At 48.4% G+C, this 25,366-nt stretch overlaps 1 protein-coding gene across 11 annotated transcripts in view; it reads right to left on the bottom strand.

Annotated features, from left to right (window-relative positions):
• Positions 1-25,366, bottom strand: part of lili (LMBR1-like protein lilipod) — a 190,316-nt gene that overhangs the window by 79,617 nt on the left and 85,333 nt on the right. For 9 of the 11 annotated variants that reach the window (XM_089547565.1, XM_089547561.1, XM_089547559.1 and 6 more), the window contains 4 exons: positions 19,035-19,103; positions 17,332-17,396; positions 17,180-17,264; positions 513-617 (listed from right to left, as the gene is read on the bottom strand). In XM_089547565.1, the coding sequence (XP_089403691.1) occupies positions 513-617; positions 17,180-17,264; positions 17,332-17,396; positions 19,035-19,103 (324 nt within the window). The remainder of the gene's footprint in view (positions 1-512; positions 618-17,179; positions 17,265-17,331; positions 17,397-19,034; positions 19,104-25,366) is intronic. The other 2 variants (XM_089547566.1, XM_089547568.1) reach the window with 1 other exon arrangement.

Raw genomic sequence — 25,366 nt, 5'->3', positions numbered from 1 at the left:
AGAGTCCAGGGCAGGCATTGGGCAGCGCGCAGTTTCCGCAAGGACCTCTTGCCCACCTACAACGCGCTGGCAGTCCTCGATAACACCACCACCCTCAAAATGACGCTTGTGCGAGACAGCTGCTCTGAATCTGCTCCCACCTTTTAAGCTCGCTGTCATCGCGAGGCATTGCGAAAGAACGATGACCGGTGGCGTCGTTTCTGGTGCCACTTACTAAAGCAAGATGGCACATGCGACACTTGCTTCAAGTCATCGACTGCACAGGTTTCACCACAGAGTAGTCTTCACAATCACTGCGAGCACCACCCACACGAAAACCAGTTTGAAAATCGAGCTAGCCTGTCGTGACTGCAGCGAACAAAACTGCCGCGACAGCAGACGATGCAGAAAAGCTCGACTGCAGCGCCACTAGTTCCTGCGACCATCGCTTCAGCTGGCTCCTGAGCAGAGCTTGTCTAGGCAGGCTAACACAGACTGCATGCGAGCACAGCAGGGGATGAAAAGGTGCCCACCCAGTTCCTTGCGTCGCCTCTCGAGCTGAGCCAACCGTCGTTGAACTGCAGAATCCACACAGCCGTTTGTTCCATTGCTGTATGCAGCGTCGTGGATCTCCAACTCTGCACACAAGAGCCAAGCGTCCCCTGTTCTGCTCCCAAGCCACACACTGCGCACTCCCTTAGGCCTAGCAACTGCCCTGCACGAGTTTTCAAAACAGTGAGCACAACAAGAAAAGATGGAAAAGATTAAGAAGAAAAGATTTAAAAAAAAAAGAAAAGATTAAAAAGAAAGATTTTAAGAAACGATTAAAAAAAACACGAATCTGAAACTGGGTTTGAGTACAGCTCCACAGCATCAAGACAGTTCCCATGTGCGCAGAAAACGGCTACACCGAAGGCTGTAAGCAATAACACCTTCATTACTTCTGTAATATCACCAAAAATGACCTCAACATTTTTTCCTTCAGCAAAAAGACAGAAAATATCGAGCAAGTAATGTATTTTCCACTGTTTAAGTCCCAGTATTTATTTAGGATTTTTCACGGCTGCGCCTTTATACAACAGTGCAAGTTACGTACGACGAAAAATGACATGCCATTGAGCATCACCTTTTTCCATGCTCAGTAGCTATGATTGAAAGAGGAAATCAAGTTATTTTCAAAATGCTATCTCTCATAATCTCACCAGGGCCGGACTGAATGCAGTGGTTGAGTCCAGGCGCACATTGCTCTTGCTCAACACAACGCTGCCTGCCATTGAATATGCACTGGGAACTGGGTCTTGTGGCGAGGAGGCCATGTGGCTGTCTACATTAAGCAGCCAGCAAAGTATGAAGTAATTCAAGAATTCTCCGTAATAAATAGCCATTTTGAATGCATTACGGCTCTTCTAGATGCAGTTTTTGTCAATTCAGCAGCGATCCTATTGAATCCCTGTTTGGTAGTTTGCGAATGTCATCCGGGTGTAACGACATGTTGGATGTTCGGGCTGCATTGTCACGTCTTGAAAAGCTACTGAATACCGGGATCGCTGCGTCTAATTCAGCATTCAATATTGCCCACAAAGAATGTGCTTCGATACCAAGACTACCCGCTGACGTCCTTTCTTCTGCGCAACCAACTTCTACTTCAGCTCCAAAGCCTCCTCTGACGTCGACTGTGCAAGCAGCGCCGAAGCTGTCGAGAGCAAGATTGGTGCTTCTGAGGCTTACTACCACAATTTTGCCACAGCACCTGCCGTCGCCTCAGATCTCGGCTACCGCTTAAGTGGGCGGTTACATTGCACGAGTTGTTGGCGAGCATATGGATTGCGAGATCTGCCTTACTTTGTGTGCGAAGCCGGTTAGCAACCAGCCACTCCTTCAGTTCACCCGCAGCCAAGACCGAGATGGGCTGCTCTACCCATCAGATCAACTTCTCTTCGTTCTCGACACATTAAGAGCTTTTGCCGACCGCGCCCTGCAGGACGATCAGACCTTGAAAAAGCCTCTCATCACGTTAGTAGAGCACGCTGTCCCAGCCCTTTGTGCTTCAAAGTTGCTGAAGTGCAAGAGCGATGGCATCGACGAGCTCATGAACCTTATATCGGTTCGTTTCCTGAGGCCGCTTCTCTGCAACTACGCATTCAATGTCAGTGACAAGCATGACATAGTTAAACATTTCGCAAAAAAGCCCCTTTCGCGAAAGTACGCGAGGCTCTGAGGATGGCGTATGTTTTACTGCCGTGTAGAAGTTAGCCTCCACAATAAATACTTTTTTTTTCGAGTTTGAGTAAGCGTTGACTCACAACGCACTGATATTGAATATATGAACCTCTATATCTGCGCAGCGTCATGTGCAGGCAGATGATGCAGCGTCTCACGTTACATAGCTGGTGGCACTGACAGCAGGGCGCATTTTTCGCGCGTACCATACACGCTCAAGTTGAGCGTCAACGATGCGACTCGAGACACCATGCAGTCTTGCAGGATGTGCGCGGCAGATCAAATGATGAAACCAGTTGGCAAAACTCCACATTTTCTGGCGCAAACTCTGTCTTCGGTGGCGACAATGGTAACTCTCAAAAACTTTACGAAGGAAACGCGGGATCAGGTACCGCTTTACGTGCTACTGGAGTAAACAACAGCACGCGACGGAGCTCTTTCAGAGCCCAAACTTTCAGTATTAGCTGCTTCCAAGCACTGCTTTCAAATAACGACCATCAGACAAGCGAACTTAAAGGTGACAAAACAATTTTCCACGCAGAGGATTTAAGCAGGCGCGCGCTGTCATATCAGCGCAGCAGATGACGCGCGAGCGCATTGCACAGCAGTAGCAGCGAAAGACACGACTAAAATGGTCCGGTTACCCTTAGCGACAAGTGCTTCTGAGCTCCCTTTTAAAAAAAGTTTTGATTGTACTTGAAACAATATGAATGCAGCCAAAAACTCAACGACAGAACAGCTGCGAACGGTCTGCGTTTCTATGAGCGATGGCGCGGCAGTGATCCTACTCCGGTGGCGGCGCGTGGCGGCGAACGGCCGTACTAGCCTCGACGGCGGGCTCCCATTGTTCGCCTCTCGTTCTCCCAGGCACAGAAAGTATAGAGGAGGCGCTGATGGGGTTTAACGTCCCAAAGCGACTGAGGCTATGAGGGACGCCGTAGTGAAGGGCTCCGGAAGTTCTGACCACCTGGGGTTCTTTAACACGCACTGACATCGCTCAGTACACGGACCTCTAGAATTTCGCCTTCATCGAAATTCAGCTGCCGCGGCCGGGATCGAACCCGTGCCTTTCGGGTCAGCAGTCGAGCGCCGTAACCACTGAGCCACCGCGGCGAGGGCCTCCAACAGGTAACAAACTATATTACTTCCTGGACAACATGATTTCTTACCTAAGCAGTTCAGGTTTCCTGTTTGTAGTAATGGGCAACATAAACATCAACATGTTGCAAAAAACTGAATGAGCTCGTGGCTTCGTTTGCATGTGGAAATGTGATCACGAGGTTAACAGCATAAAGTGCAACATTGTTTGATATTTGTGTCACGAATATGCCTGACAGTATCGCTGGACTGCTATCGTTAGAGATAAGCGATCATCTTCCGACTTTCTTTCATCCCGCACACATACTGAAACCATAAAGTGCAAGAGAAGAGTTGTTACCACGCTCTCAGCGACCGAGCGCTACAGAAGTTTTGTTCCCTTGTCGAGGCCACTGACTGGAGTCCTAAGGGAACTATACGAATGCAACCCAAACAGCGCATACAACTTGCTTTTTGCTAAATTGGTCCCATGCTATGATGAAGCATTTCCGTTATGGCAAATAAGACCTAGAAACAAAAAAAAATTCGTAAACCATAAATTACTCCTTCACCTGTTAAAAAAGATAAAGAAAAACAATATGTATCACGGTTTCGTGAAATCTCGGGTTTTAAGCATGTTCGCTATTCTCAAGAAATACAAAAATTAAGTCAAAAGCGAGGCTAGGAAAGCAATGCTAACCTATTATGAAGAACTTTGCAGGAATAACAAAGGATCCCAGAAAGATTTGGGCCGCGGGTAAAAACATCAATTGTGGAAACAAAAGTCCAATTGTAAGCATTATAACACTGCCAGGTTTGTTAAACGGGAAGGAAGCCGCGCCTGCACTGAATGATTATTTTCTGAATAGTTGTGACAACATCAGCGTGAATGTAGATGACGCGGAAGAACTTGTGCTACAGGAGCCTGGTGTGGCAAATTCCACACATTTAATCCCAGTTACTCCCCTTGAAGTAGAACGACTGATAAGCAAAATAAAAAACAACATTGCTGCTGGTTTCGATGACATAAAACCTGTACATATAAAATATGTCTCAGGTATAATATCTCCAATTTTATCCCATATTGTCAACAGATTGTTTCAAGTTGGAGTTTTTCCTGATTATCTAAAAATAGCACATGTTAGTCCGATTTTCAAACGTGGTAATGAACAAGCAGTCAATAACTACCGACCTATATCGGTATTGCCGGTCCTTTCTAAAGTGCTTGAAAGTGTTTTGAACAATAGGCTGGAAAATTTTTTTCGATAAATACTGTGGGAATGCTGGCTTCCTGCCGTTGCCTTTGCGCGGCTGTTGCCGGCTTCCCGCGTTGTTTCTCCTCTTTCCTTGCTCCCGCTTAAGGCGGTGGAGAGGCGGCTAAGTGACTAATCACTGTCATTTGGCCACAGCTCCGCCCCGGCTCCCCAACGGCCTTTGCCATTGGTGCCTTTTGGCGGGATTTCGGGACCCGCTTTGGCGCCCGCGCACCGCGCGACCATCCGAGTGGGGCCCAGAGAGAGAGAGATCCCTCCGAGACAGCGTAAGGTGCGTACGCTACTGTTTGTCCGTGCCGGCCTTTGCTGTTCGGACCAGTGCTTACTCGAGCTCGTCCGCACGTGTCCTCTGACCTGCAGCGGCTCGAGCCTGTCCAGCGGGGTCCAGCGACCTCCGACAGGCGGACATTGCGTTGTTTGCCCACTCTCTCTTGCAACCGGCCCAACGGTCGACACGAGAGAGAGATCACAGCACTGCCGCGGGGACATTCTCCTGCAGCGGCGTGCTAGCGGCGCGCATTGCTCGAGTCGCTTCGTACGCGCAGTGGAGCCTTGCTCCTCGCGCGCCCCCGGGACGGAGTGACTATTGAGTGTATCAGCTGGAGGAGGACATGAATAAATGCCTCCTTTGTGAACTTGGAGGCCTATTTCTTTGTAGCGAATCGCTCTCCTCCCAGCAGAGGTTGAGTGCACCACATTGGCGTCCCAGAGTGTGTGTGGTGATGGCTGATCGGAGCCCTTGGCTCGCGCGCAGCCCGAACCCGCGGTGGTTGGTGGCCTGTGTCTACTCAGAAACCCACAGCGTTGAAGATGCCTTCCGGTTTGTATTCACTTATAGCATCCTCCATCACCCGCACCGGTGCGCACCTTCATCCTCGATCACTGGAAGCACACCCTCTCTGGATGGTTCTTCGTTGCCCAATCGCGCATTGAAAAATCGGCAGTGCACAGCAATGCAAGACGCATGTGTGCCGCAGACTGCAGAGCTGATATACAGCGGATGGTGGCTCTGACCCATCAGCTGTGGTTGCGCGTCTCACTAACAGAGTTGACTTGCTGAGATGGCGATAATGAAAAAGCAAGCATTGCTGGATGCCGCAATCAATGAGCTTCTCAAGCACGTCTGATAGCGAAGACATCATGCTGATCGACATCATCCAAAGGAAGTATGGTGGACAGCGTCTGAAAGTCTGTCAGTTTGTAGAACGGGTTGTCAGGCGCCTCGACGACACCAGTCTATTTGGGCTTGTTTACTACTGGCCAAATAGTGCACAGGGCCACTGCTACATAGGAGATGTTGTGTGGTTTACTTACAGTTCCGAAAGCATTTCTGGATCAGGAGCAGCGTCTGCTACAGATTAATTGCTGGCCACGAAAAGTCTGCTTTCTATTCCAAGAACCATATGGAGGAGGCCTGTATCCGTGGAAGACGGCTGAAGAACACAATCTTTCATTTCTTTGGTGGGTTGTTTGTGCCCACATCTTTGTAAACAATTCTAGTTGAGCACGTGACAGATGCTTTTATTTCATCAGGTTTGCAGAAAACAAAACTAGTGAACAAGCAGTAACATTAAGGATGGCGGGAAGCACCGTCAACACGATTATCGACCGTGTGGCTCAGTGTGGATGCGATTCGCTTCCCAGTTGCAATAGAAGCAAGCGGATCGGGAGCAGATCGTGGAAGCGCACCGTGCTATGCTGCTGACAATTCGCTTGTTACAAACGAATATCAGCTCGCCATTACTTCATTCATTTCATCCACAGACTACCAATGGTATTTCCATGTCTGAGCACGCAGCTTGGGAAGGACTGAGCAAGAAGCTATGCACCTGCAGACGACCAAATACGCATCCTTTGTCTGCCAGAGGCAAGGTGGCGCTGCATGCACACACCCGTGGGGTGCAACTGATGTTGACCCCCCTCAGTGTGCCACCACCGTGGTGCAAAGCACACCACTCTGGATTTGGGGCAAACCCAAAGCGAGGTGATCGTGGACGCTATTAGGTATTAACACACCTTTTCTTCACTCCATGTTGTGCACGCTTCCTGCTTTACCGGTGCCTTTTCTCCCACCACACTCTTGAAAACCCGGTCACAGCGATCTTTAAAACGTGTCAGCCATCCATCGGAGGAACCAAAGTCATTGGTCCACAACACTGCTGCAAGCGATCGGGCTTTCAACGCAACGACCCGAGTTTCTTGCACTCTGCTTCCCTGATGCATTCCAGCAGTACCTTCTCTCGTTTTATAGATATCTTGAACTGGTCGTGCTCAAAAGCATCCAGTACTGAGCGCTCGCTCTTTATAAAGTTGGAAAGCCTGCTTAGCCTGATCCCATGCTTCTGCGCAACGTCTTGCTTGGCGGTGCCTCCTTTTGCTACTATTTTCAAAACCTTGACTTTCGTCGCCCATGTGATAAGAGCCGGGAGTTGCCATGATTAGTATCAGTGTCGCGATGCCAAAATCCGAAGTGCGGAATCATCCATGGAGCCAGCAAGCCACACTCGAAGAAAATGACCCAGCCGGCCTGCCTCGCCTCAACCAGGATGCATGGGTGCCTATGGCAGCTGTAGCAAAGAATAACCTTCAAAGCAGTGGCGATGCAGGTTGCAGCTATGGCAATGACACCAGTGCGGAGCTGCTGTCATATCCGAAAAACTGCGCACTCTATTAAAAAAATGACTGTTGCCTCTAGCCTCGACCGAAAAATAACTTCTAATTAAATGATACTGTGGGCTTCTAACTTCCAGTTATGAAGCAATTTCTTCTCTATGATTACATGCAAAACTTATGGGACCTACACTTCACTTCTAATTAACCAAAAATTCCAATTAGGCGGCTTCGAATTATAGGGAGTCAGCTACTTTTGTAGCACTCTTTAATGAAAGATCATCCTCTAAGCACTTTTACATCATCATCATCATCAGCCTGACTATGCCCACTGCAGGGCAAAAGCCTCCCCACAGGTCTTTAATTAACCCTGTCCTTCGCCAGATGCGGCCACAGTATCCCCGCAAAACTTCGTAATCTCATCCGCCCACCTAACTTTTTGCTGTCCCCTGCTACTCTTGCCTTCTCTTGGAATCCACTCTGTTACCCTTAAGGACCAGCGGTTATCTTGCCTCCGCATTACATGCCCTGCCCAAGGCCAATCCTTCGTCTTGATTTCAACCAGGATGTCATTAACCCGCGTTTGTTCCCTCACCCACTCTGCCCGTTTCCGGTCTCTTTAACGTTGCACCAACCATTTTTCTTTCCAGAACATTTTTACGGTTCCCCCAGAATGAACAGATGCATCTTAAACACTGGTGTGATTTATACGCGATTTTTTGGAGAAACTGCCATCTGCAAGGGGGCTCAACTCGTACCCAGGTGTGCCTTAAACACTGGAAAATGCCTTAGTTCGTTAAGCCATCAATGCACGGTTGCCCGTATGAATCATACTGATAAAAGCCAAAAAATGGGAGTTTGAAAATTTTAATTCCGATGACACAAAACACTGCCTGGCTTTGAAATATGGCACCAAAGAGCAGAAGACAGGAGAACACATGGAGGCCAAAGCAAGAGGACGTCTAACTCCACAGACAGACTAGAACTAGCAGAGTTACCAATTAATAAATAAGCGCAAGATAGCCGACATAGGTAAGTTTAAGACGGAGAAAATCAAGCATGCTCTAATGAATGGAGGTAGCCTAAAAGCAGTGAAGAGAGAACTAGGCACAGGTAAAAACCAGATGTATGTGATAAGATACGAGGGCAATGTCATTAGCAATATGGATAAGATAGTTAAAGTAGCCAAAGAGTTTTACACAAATCTATATGGTAGCTAATGCAATCAGAATGTTACTGAGAGAGGCAGTCGAGCACAGCAATGGGACATCCCGCCAGTAACGAAGGAGGAAGTAAAGAAAGCCTTGGGAGCAATGCAGAGGGGGAAAACAGCTGGTGAGGATCAGATAACATCACATTTGTTGAAGGATGGAGAAGAGACTGTGCTTGAAAAACTAGCCACCCTGTACGTGTAATGCCTTGTGACCTCGAAGTGATTGTTTGGGCGTGTTGGTGAGACATTTCAAAAAGTTGAAGCGCACAGACAGAACGCAGAAAGAAGCACTCGTGTGTGTAATGTCTCCTTTCTGCGTCCTGTCTGTCTGAGCGCTTCAAGTTTTTGGATTGTGACCTCGAGCGTACCTAGAGCTTGGGAGAACACTAACATAATCATAAGAAAGGAGACGTCAAGGAATTGAGAAACTACACACCGATTAGCTTACTCTCCGTTGCCTACAAAGTGCTGACTAAGGTAATCGCTAGCGGAGTCAGGACAACCCTAGATCAGGCAGGCTTTCGCAAAGGATACTCGACAATACACCATATTCACACTATCAATCAGGTGATACAGAAATGTGCAGAACGCAACCAACCCCTATACATTCATTGATTACGAGAAAACATCTGAGTCAGTGCAAACCTCAACTATCAAGCAGACATTGCAAGATCAGGGTGTAGAAGAGTGTTGTGATAGTTCTTCATAAAGTCAGCAATAAAATTCCAATAAGGAAAGGGGTCAGGCAGGGAGACACAATCTCGCCAATGCTCTTCACCACCTGTTTACAGGAGGTGTTCAGGGGCCTGAAATGGGAACAGTCGGGGATGGGAGTCAATGGATCTGCAATTCTCTGATGACATTGCCTTGATAAGTCACTCAGGACATGAACTGCAAAGCATGATCAATGAGTTAGACAGGCAGAGCAGAACGGTGGGGCTAAAAGTATTGTTTGACAGTCTAGCAAGAGAGCAGCAGTTCGCAATTGGCAGCGAGGTGCTGGAAGTAGTAAGAGAATATGTGTTCTTAGGGCAGGTAGTGACAGCTGATCCGGATCATGAGAGGGAAATAACTAGAAGAATAAGAATGGGGTGGAGCGCATATGGCAGGTTCTCCCAGATCATGAATGGCAGTTTACCAATATCCCTCGAGAGAAAACTGTACAACAGCTGTATCTTACCGGTACTCGCCTATGGGGCAGAAGCGTGGAGGCTAACAAAGAGGGTTCAGCTTAAGTTAAGGACAACGCAGCGAGCTATGGAAAGAAAAATGATAGGTGTAACATTAAGAGATCGGAAGAGGGCAGAGTGGGCGAGGGTACAAACGCAGGTTAGTGACATCCTGGTTGAGATCAAGAGGAAGAAGTGGGCTTGGGCAGGGCATGTAATGCGAAGGCAAGATAATAGCTGGTCCTTTAGCGTGACGGAGTGGATTCCAAGACAAAGCAAACGTAGCAGGGGGCAGCAGAAAGTTAGGTGGGCGGATGAGACTAAGAAGTTTGCAGGGATACGGTGGGAGCAACTGGCCAAGGTGAGGATCAATAGGGGAGACATGGGAGGGGCCTTTGCCCTGCAGTGGGCGTACTCAGGCTGATGATGATGATGGCACTGCTTAACCAGAAGGTGGGGGGGCTGTACAGTTCGGAGAATGGAATCATGGCCGACATCAGTGACTTCCACAGCGTCACTGACACTTGACAAGTACTGTCCGCTTCTTGTGGCACGTGCACTAGCCTTGTGTGATGACTGTGCACGCAAGTGCCTTGCAGAATACAGCAGACCACACTGTAATGCAAGACAACATGCACAGCTCCCATTTGCACAGCTCACACAAAAAACAGGTCGTGTTTAGAAGGCAACTCCAGTGTTTTTCTGGCTTCCATGCATTTCGTTGAAACTGTTCTCCGAAGCTTTCTGATCGTTCACGCCCAATTCCCCTTTTGCTTGGATCGCTCGGTGGGTGTGACAGTAAAGCTCACACTGAAGTGGTTGTCATTTGCGTCGACGTTGTGGACAACACACCGCTGTAAGTCGGATCCATCACCTGCACTGGCCCCGAAACCTTTGTGACGTCTTTCTGGATGCGAAGCCGCGACAACATTTCGTTCCGAGATACGTATCCAGATTCGCCTGCAGAATCCTGTTCGATACATATGTAAGGCTTCTCACTGCCAGATCGCTTTGTAACTCACCGAGCCGTAGGTAGATGCAACTGGGCAGTCTGTTATTAGGCAGAAACACTTGCCTTGTGAGCTGCCGCCAGCCAAAGAGGAACCCAGTGCAGCGTCACCCAAAGGGCACTTTTGAGAAGAGCGGATTCCTGGCCGTCCGAATGGCGGGGCTGATGACAGGTCCATTAGAGTGCTCGTCTTCTCATGTAGTACGGGTGGAGGTCGATCCACAAGTATAGGCTGAGGAGCTATATCTGAGTTCCGTCCAGAGGGCCAGTCACTCACAGGCTGGCGTCCATCTGGAGAAGGCAGGGTAGGCGCCGCAGCTGATGCAACAAGAGCACGATTTTGGAGGTCTGGCCCACGCTCGAAAGGCAGCTGTGCTGCCGGGAATGTCGTTGAGGCAAGCGGCGCCAGCGAGGCTGCGTGCGGCACCAGGTCATCGTAGGCACTAGGCCTAGCCTTGGTGCACAGTTCCGCTCCAGGCATGACTGCGTGACGTTTTCTGTATGCCATGCAACCAGATGGCTTTTGGGCGTCCTAAGCCTCCTCGGATGGCGTGAATCCAGGTCCTTTGCTATAGGGAAAGGATTTACGGGGCAGGCGGGATTTTCACAACAGTGATGTGAAGGCACCTTAGCAAGGGCACTTCCATCCACCATTGTTATCCCTCTGCTTGGTATCTATGTTTGGCATGACAATTTATTCCTCCCCACAAGGTTTTCCATTCATAGGGCGGAACATCAGTTGTCCCAAATCCACACTGGCATGCACGAAACAGATTACAACAGTAAAATGAGTACAGGCACGCTGGGCCTACTCGAAAGATGAAGAACAATGCGCTTTAGGCGGGGCACAGCTTTGAACTCCCAAAAAATGACCACCCAAAAAAAACTTATTTTTTGAAAATTGTTTCATCCCTCAATATGTCTCGTTTTTTACACTGTCACTAAGTTTCTTTGCTGAAATCGACGCGGTAGTACTGGATTGTGGTAAAAGACACCAATTATGGGCCTTTTTCATCATAATGTTTTCTGCGTAGATACTTTGCACTCCTAGGACCATATTGCAGTTGTTGAAAAAAATTTTTTTTTTTTCAAATTAATTTGTGAACTTCATGTTGCATGAAATTTTATTTCTATTCAAGATATGTCAATGAACACCGCATCGCAATATTTGTGCTTTGCAAAAAAAAAAAAAAAAATGTGTTTTTAGAAAAAGAAAATTCTAAGAATGGCTTCACCTCTAGCACGCCAAGCAGGGGCACAGTGAGTGTTGAACCCGTCTTCTGCCACATCTTCTTAGCCCTGCAGCTTTTTGCTCAGTGGTTACAGCATTCGCCTAATGAGACGGAGTTCCTGGGTTCGAGCTTGCCGCTCCATTGAAATGCAAAAGGCGCCCGTGTGCTGAGCGATGTCAGTGCACGTTAAAGATCCCCAGGTGGTCGAAATTATTCCGGAGACGGCACCTCTATGTTCCCTTCTTCTGTCACTCTCACCTTCCTCCCTTCCCTTACAGCACGGTTAAGGTGTGAGATATGTGAGACAGATACTGCGCCATTTCCTTTCCTCAAAAGCCAATTTTCCTTTTCACAAGATGCGGAGCAAATGCATATATCAAGAAACAACACTCTGGAGATATCACAGTGGAATTTCTAGAGAGCGGGCAAAAAATTACAAAATTATTCCTGAAGTTGTCAAGAAATGACTAACTCAGCTAGCAATATACCCTACCTCTTGAAGAGGTAGCCTGACAGTTGCCCTGCATCACTCCCTCAGCCTACGCCATACTCTTCACACTTGCTTGCCCTGTGTCATCACGAAGTGCCTGCGGCCCCATACTTCGCTCAAGTTCCGGCCAACCGAACGGCTTCACTGCTGCTTTGAAAGCTCAGTACAGAGTACAAAAAGATCTGAAATGCCCATTTCTGCCTCCTGTGTCGTGTTTAGTATGTGTACTGTGAATATGACTGCACATACCAGCATGGCAGTCGTTACTGGCCTAGACGCTAGATGGCAGCACTCTTGATAAAGTGGTCTACATGCACACTCTTATTATGCATTATTACACCCTGCCCTAAGTAGACATATTCTCTTACTGCTTCCAGCACCTCGCCACCGACTGCGAACTGCTGTTCCCTTGATAGGCTGTTGAACATTACCTTGGTTTTCTGCATGTTAAAGGAACTCTGAAAGGGGCTCCAATAAAGTTGCAGTATGCCTGGAATGTTATAGCACACCGATTCACGAATATTGCCTGGCAAGTATTTTTTTTAATGCGCTTTGCGGAAGTTATCTGTCAAAACTGTGAATGTCAGCGTCTTCTAGCCTTTCCCTCGTCCCTTTTTGCATGCCGGAAGGTCGCAACTCCTCAACCAGCCCCACCTCTGGGTGTGAGTGACGGAGAAAGGTGCAAGCATGAAAAAGTCGCCAAGAAGGGCTTGCCAACTTTCGCATGCGATTGTGGGTTCTCTGCTGCGTGCAGAAGTGTATTATTTGCCCAATTTTTCATGACAACACAAAGTAGGTCAAATGTTTAGGGGAATCCCCCAAGGTGGAGTAGATTTGTAATAAGGGAGTGATTACTCATTGGCATCCACCCGAGTGCAGCCATACGGCTACAGAGGAAAGCTAAACAGCTTTCTCAGAAACTTCGCAGTTAAAAGAAAAATTCGTCCTGGTTCGGGGTTCGAACCCGGGACCACCGCTTCACCGGAGCAGCCGCTCTACCAAATGAGCTAACCGGGTTGGCAAGCTCATGGTAGGGCGAGAGCGAATTGATCAGTACCTCGAAGTGGGAACAGTGTTGACCAAATATTTAGGGGAATCCCCCAAGGTGGAGTAGATTTGTAATAAGGGAGTAATTACTTATTGACATCCACCCAAGCGCAGCCATACGGCTACAAAGGAAAGCTATACAGCTGTCTCAGAAACTTCGCAGTTAAAAGAAAAATTCGTCCTGGTTCGGGGTTCGAACCCGGGACCACCGCTTCACCGGAGCAGCCGCTCTACCAAATGAGCTAACTGAGACGGCAAGCTCATGGTAGGGCGAGAGCGAATTGATCAATAACTCGAAGTGGGAACAGTGTTGGTCAAATGTTAAGGGGAATCCCCCAAGGTGGAGTAGATTTGTAATAAGGGAGTAATTACTTATTGGCATCCACCCAAGCGCAGCCATACGGCTACAAAGGAAAGCTATACAGCTGTCTCAGAAACTTCGCAGTTAAAAGAAAAATTCGTCCTGGTTCGGGGTTCGAACCCGGGACCACCGCTTCACCGGAGCAGCCGCTCTACCAAATGAGCTAACTGGGACGGCAAGCTCATGGTAGGGCGAGAGCGAATTGATCAATAACTCGAAGTGGGAACAGTGTTGGTCAAATGTCTAGGGGAATTCCCCAAGGTGGAGTAGATTTGTAATAAGGGAGTAATTACTTATTGACATCCACCCGAGCGCAGCCATACGGCTACAAAGTAAAGCTATACAGCTGTCTCAGAAACTTCGCAGTTAAAAGAAAAATTCGTCCTGGTTCGGGATTCGAACCCGGGACCACCGCTTCACCGGAGCAGCCGCTCTACCAAATGAGCTAACCGGGACGGCAAGCTCATGGTAGGGCGAGAGCGAATTGATCAATAACTTGAAGTGGGAATAGTGTTGATCAAATGTTTAGGGGAATCCCCCAAGGTGGAGTAGATTTGTGATAAGGGAGTAATTACTTATTGACATCCACCCAAGCGCAGCCATACGGCTACAAAGTAAAGCTATACAGCTGTCTCAGAAACTTCGCAGTTAAAAGAAAAATTCGTCCTGGTTTGGGGTTCGAACCCGGGACCACCGCTTCACAGGAGCAGCCGCTCTACCAAATGAGCTAACCGGGTTGGCAAGCTCATGGTAGGGCGAGAGCGAATTGATCAATACCTCGAAGTGGGAACAGTGTTGACCAAATATTTAGGGGAATCCCCCAAGGTGGAGTAGATTTGTAATAGGGGAATAATTACTTATTGGCATCCACCCGAGCGCAGCCATACGGCTACAAAGGAAAGCTAAACAGCTTTCTCAGAAACTTCGCAGTTAAAAGAAAAATTCATCCTGGTCCGGTGTTCGAACCCGGGACCACAGCTTCACAGGAGCAGCCGCTCTACCAACTGAGCTAACCGGGACGGCAAGCTCATGGTAGGGCGAGAGCGAATTGATCAATACCTCGAAGTGGGAACAGTGTTGACCAAATATTTAGGGGAATCCCCCAAGGTGGAGTAGATTTGTAATAGGGGAGTAATTACTCATTGGCATCCACCCGAGCGCAGCCATACGGCTACAAAGGAAAGCTATACAGCTGTCTCAGAAACTTCGCAGTTAAAAGAAAAATTCGTCCTGGTCCGGGGTTCGAACCCGGGACCACCGCTTCACTGGAGCAGTCGCTTTACCACTGGTAGAGCGACTGCTCTGGTGAAGCGGCGGTCCCGGGTTCGAACCCCGGACCAGGACGAATTTTTCTTTAACTGCGAAGTTTCTGAGAAATCTTGGTGGAGCAGCGCAAAGGACGGGACACAAGAAACAAGGAAGGACGTGCACAGGACGTCTTTCTCGTGTCCCGTCCTTTCCGCTGCTCCACCAAGATGCAACAGTACCAACTAGCCCAGCAACTTGCTCTTCTGAGTTTCTGAGAAAGCTGTGTAGCTTTCCTCTGTAGCCGTATGGCTGCGCTCGGGTGGAAGTCAACGAGTAATCACTTACTCCCTTATTACAACACAAAGTAGTGATGGAGTGAGCAGATGTGCTCTCCTCGAAAGTGTTTAAGAGCCCCTCTAATTTCTAGCCCCACCGTTCTGCTCTGCCTGTCTAACTCACTGATCATGCTTTGCAGTTGTTGTCCTGAGTGGCCTAGCAAGGCAATGTCATCAGCGAATCGCAGATTACTTGGGTATTCTCCATTAACTCTTATCCCCAACTGTGCTGTGCCAAACACTAATATAGATCTCACCCACCAGAAAGTAACAGGATATTTTTAGCACTGAATGGCATCCATTTCAGTTTTCACACCAAAAGCTGTTCTGGCAATGTGATTCACACCTCGTTGACAAAAGTTTTAGTAGAGTGTGGCTGCCACTCCCACCAGGAAATTCAACACAGTGTGGCGCCATCTAGTTACAAAAGCTAAAAGCACATGGTGGAAGATGCGTAGGGAGCAACGCTTTTCATTACAGTGCGCATTGCAGAGAGTGTAAACTGTAATAAAACATGACGAGCACGCCCGAAAGAAAAAGCACTATGCACTTGAAAGAAATAACGGATATTTTACTGAGATGTGGTCCCATGATGGGCTACAGTGATAAAGGTAGGCTTCACTACAAGATGGCTTTCTATGTTGTTTTCAATACCAGATTAAAATTGTGAATCCTTGTTGCTTTCATACTGCAATGCTCAATTCTTACAATATGAGGCACAATCTTTTCACTTATGCCACAATCTCATCACGAGTTTTGGTGAGCGGTCGGCGCCTTTAGAAGATGCAAATCCAATAGATGAGGACTGTGCAGGATTAAAGCAGCAGCAATGAAACTGCGAACTCTCCCTCCTCCCCTTTCCACCGACTACTGGAGGGAGGATAATGGTGAAAATTCCAGAGAAGCATGTTGCCCTCCACCCCCCACCTGCTGCCTTGCTGGTCCCGCCAACGTCGCCTGCCTGGTCAGTCTCACCCTTTGTGCTGCTACCACGTGCAGCTGACACGTTTTCTGTGCACTGCACTACCTTGGTCGTTGCATGGGCGACGGAACGAAGAAGGCATGTAGATTGGACGCCGTTGATGCACAGTTGACCTAATTCTGCCTCCTATGACTGTGTTCACATAGACGAAGCCGATGTACGCAAAGTACGAGCCCCCCCCCCCCCCCCCCCCTTTCACTATTAATCCGATTTTGTGGCCAACCTGGCACAAGCGGCCATGAACGCTTCAACTACGACGACTGAGATCCTGTTCCTAAAAGGGATTGTTGGCAGCAGGTATCACGGCGAGAACATAACCGCCCTGGAAAAACAGACGCACATGACAGTTTTTAAGGAATAAATGCCTCTTTTGTTACTTCTGGCTGTTGTAATATGGGGAGGGTCCAGTTAGTATGAACATCGGATGTAACGAACGCAATCTGCGTGACCATCAGGTTCGTTATAAGTGGCCTCGACTGTATATTGCATGCTCCAAATGGTGTTCCACACAGACAATCCGAATCCGTGCAGCGCACAATTAGCTCTGGTGCTTGGAAACTGAAATCAATGAGTAGAACAAAACACACTGCTGACTTTGCGGGGTAGGCGGGGTGATCCACCGCACAGCAAGTTGCGCCCGAAGCAAGACCAGCGATCTGAACCCAAACTGACCATGGAAGACATGGAGCCAAATAGAATGCGCCAACAGTGGACTGGCATCATTTCATGCATGGAGCCTGGCTCAAATCACCCTCCCACACACCAACACCAATGTCAGCCATGACTGCAATATTTGTGCACTTTTTCTTTACTCTGCCCATGAAACGTGAACAAGATAGTTGAAAATAAAACAAGGATTTCAGCTGAGCAAGAATTCCCTCTCCGGTGTCATCAGAGAATAAAGTGTGGGGGGGGGGGGGGGGGGGCACCCACCGTGGCTGGTGACGCGTGCCCGGCGTCCCAGGTTCTCCTCCTCCATGAGCGTGCACTGGTATTCCTCCTGGATATCGCGCAGGAACTGGGGGGGGGGGGGAGAGACCGTCAGCACAGCCCCCCCCCCCAAGCCCACCCTAGGCTGAGCCTACCTTTGGCTTCATCACCAGCTCACCCAGCACCGTGAAGAGGCGTGCAAATCCCACCGGCGTGCAGACTGCACACAAACACATCCAGTCGAGAAGGCATGAGCAGGCTTGTCTCGGGTTCTCTCCAAACTGCCCTTTCCACCACAAAGTTTTCAATTACGACCCATCCTTTTGTCCCGTGTGCTCATTTTTGCTTCACGCACAAGCTGTTTCCAGTTTACAGAGCATTGCCTCACCCCATGGAATGCCTGAAAGAACCCTTAGGGCAAATGCTATTGCTACGTACTCCTTTTTTAAGCAGTCTCCCATGGGATGGCATTGCAACACAGACGAAACTCGAAGCAAAAGACATGAAACGTTGCATTCGCAAGAGCAGCAGTCACCGGCAAAGGCGATAAAACGGTGCCCCATCCTCCCTTCCGTATTCACATGTGGCTCGGCTGACCATCGTCAAATCGAACCAGATTCCCACACGTCTGACTTCGTGCCGTCTACCGTTCATCAGGGAAAGCAGTCACCAGTGCGACTGATACGGGTAAACAGAACCCAATTAGAACTTTTGTTAGCGGTTCAACAATGTGAACACAAATCGTCCTTTACACATGGAGCTGCGTGCATCCTGCTGGAAACAAGCATCAGGTCAGGGCTACCTGAGGCCCGGCTGAAACTACCTCAACCTGCCCAACCACAGATGGTCGTTTGTAAAAAGGGAGGTCACCTTATACGTACGGTAAACAAATAAAACAACTGCCACTAAAACCTGAGTGGTGTAAGTTTGAAACTCTACCCACTCGCATGGCCTCAAAAAAGTAAAAAAAGTAAAATGCGGTGCGGATGTGTCCTTTTCTGTGTGCTGCAAGGTGTCCCACCTGTCCCTATTAAGCAACAAAGCAGGCTGTAGCATCAGCTACAGAACCAAGTATACGCCCAGCAGAACAAAAGTCATATATATGAGATCACACTCGGAAGTGGCTCGGTTTATGTAGAACAAAGAGGATGCTGTATTAATAAGCATCAAAAACTTTGTGGTCCACACTACCAGCCGCATTTGTCAAAACACTCGCAGCCCTGTCACAAAATGGCACGTAATATTTCCACATATGGCCTCAACAAGTGCGTCAACGAAGCTTCAATTCATAGTATGTGCCAGAAGGAACTAAACTTTCTTGTTTTGGTAAGGCAACAGCCATGTGCGCATGCGCACTGCTGTTGAAGAGGCATCGTTTCAATAAACCAGCTGCGAGTCCGCTTCTTTCCTGTGTCTTGTCCCCTGCACCCTTTTACCTTTTAAGACCTTCTCCACCTTTGCGATTTGCTACCACTTTTGTCAAATAAAACGCTGCTGGGGGTGATGTGATAAAAAAACAAACAAAACGTTTGGCTCATGAGGGTTCAACGTCCCAAAGCGACTCAGGCTATGAGAGACACCGTAGTGAAGCGCTCCGGACATTTCGACCACCTGGGGTTCTTTCACGCGCACTGACATCGCACAGCACACGGGCCTCTAGAATTTCGCCTCCACTGAAATGTGACCGTCGCGGCCGGGGTTGGACCTGCGTCTTTTGGGTCAGCAGCCGAACACCATAACCACTGGGCCCCCGCGGCAGCTTACAATGAACCAAAGGCTAACTTGATGCACACCGAGTGAGTTGGCAGGTGCTCACAGTGCGTCAACAGTGCACACACTCTGGGTGTGCGGTACTCACTGAGCAGCAGCATGACCCCGAAGCAGGACAGGCACGAGTAGAGGAAGGGCAGGTATCCCCTCCACAGGGCTGCAGGCAAAGCATCACCACATCACTCAGGGCCCACCCTGTACGCTCCCTACTGGCATGACTCCCCTGCCTGGCGAGAGAGAATGCCAACATTCACCACCAACTGTTCCAAATCACGTGCAACGACGGAGCTGCTAAGGTATACTTAGTTATTGCTGCACTAACCAATAAGAGCAGCAGGCAGTGTGTACCAAACGGGCAAGAGGCAACGATATTCTTACGCTAATAATTCTGCTTCTTGGTTACGCAACAAGAGAGGTTTCAACTATTTCAAGGGACCGCATGTCACAGGCAGACGTGGGCCACTGCCTGCTGCTGCTCCAAGTTGTGTCACATGACAGCTGCCCCACAAGGTTTAGGTTTATGTTTATGAGGTTTAACGTCCCAAAGCGACTCAGGCTACGAGAGACGCCGTAGTCAAGGGCTCCGGGAATTTCGACCACCTGGGGTTCTTTAATGTGCACTGACATCGCACAGTACACGGGCCTCTAGAATTTCTCCTTCAAAGAAATTCAACCGCTGCGGCCAGGATTGAACCCGCGTCTTTCGGGTCAGCAGCCGAGCACCCTAACCACTGAGCCACCGTGGCGGCGCTGCCCCACAACAGAGTAGCCAGTATGGTCAATTGATAATTTGCAGCACTTCTCAGAAGACCCACTGCAATCCTCACTGCACCGTTTTGCCAGACTTTCAGCGGTGTGTACCTGGACCGTGTGCTTCATGCCATGCATACGTGGTGTCTCGTGCCTCAGTGCAGGGCCTCAGACGCATTCAAGCTGCTGCTCTGCAGCTTTCCCCCGTATTGTAAGGACTGACTTATTGCTACAAAGAGAACACATGCTAGGGCGGGCCACTGGAAACCAGGCTGTGTGCGTACGTGTGCTGTTTGAGATTATGCACTCGTGTGACCACTTCCTTGTCCGATTCATGCATCGCGCTTCATCTTTTGTGACTGTTCTGGTGGTTTATACTAACCCCATTCCTCCCAGTGTTCCCTTTTCCACCACCAGCTGATGTATTTTTCGGCCAATGGTGTAGCTACATTTAAGCGTTTTCTTTTTTGAAGTGAACTTTATTCCCTGTCCTGTGTAATAAACCCACAATCGTGAGGGCTTTTAGCAGGGCAACTTTGCACAGTGCACCCAACACAGCATTAGATAGGCCTCCGTTCCAAGAGAAATACACGTTCCCTTTCTTTAGCGAACACGTGACAAATGGGAAACAACCAGGGTTGGAAAGGAATGCATTCAGAACACAGCAAAGTGTTCTTATATGTTCAGAGTTTCCAAAGCCGTGTAAATGTACAGTCTTTGTCAAAAGTAACCAGGCTCCATGGTTTGCTTCTCATTCGTACAACAGAGCCCTCACAGCTTCCCTAAAGATCAAAAAGTTCTTTGAAGCTGAGAAGAGAGGTTCTTCTTACCATACAGAGATTTCGAGCTTGAGGGCTGGCATAACAGCTTTAATATACGACTGAGAAGAAAAACGTGGAGCCTGGTTACTTTTGACAAAGACTGTACATAACATGTGGTTTAATGCAGCGTGCTTTGCGCAGAGATGTGTCCTCTTTTGTAAGTACCAAGTTTTGTGAGATATGTGTGGTCCAGCGTCGCGTCAATAAACAACCCCAGTGGCCACACAACTTGAAGTCACCCAGGACTGCCAGGTGGTGTTCACTGTTCAAACAATAAATACATATTTCACCAAGATGAACTGCGGATAAGGTAAAATAAAAAGCAAACATTGCAGTAATAAATCAGGAAAGGTGTCACTGGTGCCCAGGGTTGCAACTCGTGATTCCACAAAGCACAGACAAAAAACACTGCACAATGAGAGAAGGTAGCAAAAGAAACACCTTTCTGACGCAAAACCAAGCTGGCAGTGATGAACTGACTGAACTTGTATCACAAGAACAGCTCACTCAGGTGTTGATCATTTAGCAACAGCAGTTTCAAAACGTTGTTGACTGAAATACCATAAAAAACACGCCCATAATACGAGGTTTTTTTTCCAGGTTTAAGCATGTAAAATTTCCATCTCGTGTTGTATGCAGATCCAAACATTTTGGACAAAATTCGCAGTTCCAGTTTTGTTAATATCAGGCGCCATCACCACCCTGCTTTGACTGAGACGAGGCGCGATCTAACAGTGGCGTGGGTCGATGGTTTGGATTTTGACGCCAGTTCACCGTGCTATCCTGACCTCCCGATGCTCCGGACGATCGCACCTCTCGTGATATCGAGACCAGTCCTCGGCTGCTTTTAGAAGGAAAGTAACCGTAGCTGCCGAAAAGATCGGTACTGCATCAAGCGCTGCTAAATGGTCTCGATGAGGTAGGGAGCAGTTACTGCTGAAAGACTCGGACCTCTCCAGCCACGGTGGGCAGCTGGATTGCGCACGCTTGAGCCAGCATTCCCGAGGAGCTCGCCGGTTGTGACTCCAAGAAATGCAGGATACCACACCCACTCAACGGTACCGAAGATTTCAGTGGAAAAATATCTCTGACAAGGCCCTTTCGCAACACATTACACCCAACGATGATTACCACTAAAGCTCCGACTACAGACACTTCTAAAGCGTGCGTGTGTATGCCGGAACCGGCCTACGCATGCTTATAGCACAGGACATGAATAGGCATAAATGCGGCTCCCAGATCTGTATTTCCCAGATACTGGGCACACACACTACACGTGTCTTATCCAGTGAACCGGCATACACAAATAATCAAAGGACGTTCGTCTTTGGTGACTTCCGGAATGTCTTTCCCTGCTTTCCCTCACTTGCATTATGCGCGGATTAAAACTTTTTCCCATTTTCGCTACCCCAAAATTACACCTCGTATTATGTGTGAGTTTTTATGGCAGTTAATTAATTTAGGTAGGGTACAACTCGCCCGCTGCCGACTGCACTCTTAGCTTGAAAATGGTATTTACGATGGGGTTGGTGTCAATATGAATAAACGCTTTGCGTTCTTTTAAGGTTAACAAAAGCTTAAAAAGATCCCAGTTTTCCGAGCATTGTGTTTCTATTTTTATAATTAAAGTTATACACACATATGATTACAGACATCTACAATTTTAGGTATGCTAACTTCCTTCAAAAATTCTGCAGGTTCTTGAAAATGGATGTTTTCTACTGCTTGCATCGCTTTCTTTTCTAAAACAATCAATTTATCCCGTTTCTTATTACTGATGTATCTGCCCAAAGTGATGCCCAGTAAGTAAGGCAAGAATAGAAAACAAAAGTGTATACAAATCTTTTTTTCATGGCGACAGGAAATATGCAGAGTTAATTCGTATGTGTCAGCACATGATTTCTGAAAAAATTACACCTGTTTGAACATGTTTTTCGACTGTGATAGTGCGGGGGCCTAAAGTAATGTTTTTTTAACTGAATAAGCTGCACACAAAAGAACCACAGTTTGTATTTGATTCATTTAGAACTAGGTTATAGTTGGCAGACAAATCCTGAAGCCTGAAACATGCAGAGCTTGCAGACCCCTAAATACTTTCCAAATCATTTCCTTCCACCTATACAGTGGAGTCATCTGCATAAATGAAGAACATGCAAGCATTGCAGACTGTCTAATATTTTTATAAAATACAGAAAAAATTTACAGGATGGTTACCACAGGTTTAACCTGAATTTCAGCAACAGCTGGTAAGGTATTTATGCTTTCCAATATGTTGTGGTAGAGTATATCAGGGCGACCTCAGTACTAAGCTGCTGTTTTTAGTTTCCCACACATCCATTTTTTGACTAGGTCTCCTCTCTAGTCCGCTGCTCTAGAAGCGCAGCGCCGCCGATGATCCTCTCCTCGGTCGGCGTGTTTCACAGTTGGACCGTGCTACATCCTTTGTTCTCGCCATACCCTCCCTTTCCATGTAAATCTTTTCCTCCTTCTAAGGTAATACCCTCAAGATGGTTGCCATGGCGACTATGTAGCAGTTGCGCCTTCTCACGCTCTCGCCATACCTTCCTTCTAAAGTAACCTTGCTCCTCTTTGTAGGGTAGCACCCTCAAGATGGTTGCCATGGCGACTATGTAGCAGTTGCGCCTTCTCACGCTCTCGCCATACCCTCCTTCTAAAGTAACCTTGCTCCTCTTTGTAGGGTAGCACCCTCAAGATGGTTGCCACGATGACTATGTAGCAGTTGAGCCTTCTCATGTTCTCGCCATACCCTCCTTCCTAAGTAACCTTGCTCCTCTTTGTAGGGTAGCACCCTCAAGATGGTTGCCATGTCGACTATGTAGCAGTTGCGCCTTCTCACGCTCTCGCCATACCCTCCTTCTAAAGTAACCTCGCTCCTCTTTGTAGGGTAGCACCCTCAAGATGGTTGCCACGGCGACTATGTAGCAGTTGAGCCTTCTCATGTTCTCCCCATACCCTCCTTCCTAAGTAACCTTGCTCCTCTTTGTAGGGTAGCACCCTCAAGATGGTTGCCATGGCGACTATGTAGCAGTTGCGCCTTCTCATGTTCTCCCCATACCCTCCTTCCTAAGTAACCTTGCTCCTCTTTGTAGGGTAGCACCCTCAAGATGGTTGCCATGGCGACTATGTAGCAGTTGCGCCTTCTCACGCTCTCGCCATACCCTCCTTCTAAAGTAACCTCGCTCCTCTTTGTAGGGTAGCACCCTCAAGATGGTTGCCACGGCAACTATGTAGCAGTTGAGCCTTCTCATGTTCTCCCCATACCCTCCTTCCTAAGTAACCTTGCTCCTCTTTGTAGGGTAGCACCCTCAAGATGGTTGCCATGGCGACTATGTAGCAGTTGCGCCTTCTCACGCTCTCGCCATACCCTCCTTCTAAAGTAACCTTGCTCCTCTTTGTAGGGTAGCACCCTCAAGATGGTTGCCATGGCGACTATGTAGCAGTTGAGCCTTCTCATGTTCTCCCCATACCCTCCTTCCTAACTAACCTTGCTCCTCTTTGTAGGGTAGCACCCTCAAGATGGTTGCCATGGCGACTATGTAGCAGTTGCGCCTTCTCACGCTCTCGCCATACCCTCCTTCTAAAGTAACCTCGCTCCTCTTTGTAGGGTAGCACCCTCAAGATGGTTGCCACGGCGACTATGTAGCAGTTGAGCCTTCTCATGTTCTCCCCATATACTCCTTCCTAAGTAACCTTGATCCTCTTTGTAGGGTAGCACCCTCAAGATGGTTGCCATGGCGACTATGTAGCAGTTGCGCCTTCTCACGCTCTCGCCATACCCTCCTTCTAAAGTAACCTTGCTCCTCTTTGTAGGGTAGCACACTCAAGATGGTTGCCAAGGCAACTATGTAGCAGTTGAGCCTTCTCATGTTCTCCCCATACCCTCCTTCCCAAGTAACCTTGCTCCTCTTTGTAGGGTAGCACCCTCAAGATGGTTGCCATGGCGACTATGTAGCAGTTGCGCCTTCTCACGCTCTCGCCATACCCTCCTTCTAAAGTAACCTTGCTCCTCTTTGTAGGGTAGCACCCTCAAGATGGTTGCCACGGCGACTATGTAGCAGTTGCGCCTTCTCACGCTCTCGCCATACCCTCCTTCTAAAGTAACCTTGCTGCTCTTTGTAGGGTAGCACCCTCAAGATGGTTGCCATGGCGACTATGTAGCAGTTGCGCCTTCTCACGCTCTCGCCATACCCTCCTTCTAAAGTAACCTCTCTCCTCTTTGTAGGGTAGCACCCTCAAGATGGTTGCCACGGCGACTATGTAGCAGTTGAGCCTTCTCATGTTCTCCCCATACCCTCCTTCCTAAGTAACCTTGCTCCTCTTTGTAGGGTAGCACCCTCAAGATGGTTGCCATGGCGACTATGTAGCAGTTGCGCCTTCTCATGCTCTCGCCATACCCTCCTTCTAAAGTAACCTTGCTCCTCTTTGTAGGGTAGCACCCTCAAGATGGTTGCCACGGCGACTATGTAGCAGTTGAGCCTTCTCACGCTCTCGCCATACCCTCCTTCTAAAGTAACCTTGCTCCTCTTTGTAGGGTAGCACCCTCAAGATGGTTGCCACGACGACTATGTAGCAGTTGAGCCTTCTCATGTTCTCCCCATACCCTCCTTCCTAAGTAACCTTGCTCCTCTTTGTAGGGTAGCACCCTCAAGATGGTTGCCACGGCGACTATGTAGCAGTTGAGCCTTCTCACGCTCTCGCCATACCCTCCTTCTAAAGTAACCTTGCTCCTCTTTGTAGGGTAGCACCCTCAAGATGGTTGCCACGACGACTATGTAGCAGTTGAGCCTTCTCATGTTCTCCCCATACCCTCCTTCCTAAGTAACCTTGC

This window comes from Amblyomma mixtum, chromosome 6 (genome assembly GCF_055824585.1).
Source record: "Amblyomma mixtum isolate Tamu chromosome 6, ASM5582458v1, whole genome shotgun sequence".
Classification (NCBI taxonomy): Eukaryota; Metazoa; Arthropoda; class Arachnida; order Ixodida; family Ixodidae; genus Amblyomma; species Amblyomma mixtum.
Note: the sequence above shows the minus strand (reverse complement) of the source record. Positions and strands in the feature narration are given on the sequence as shown.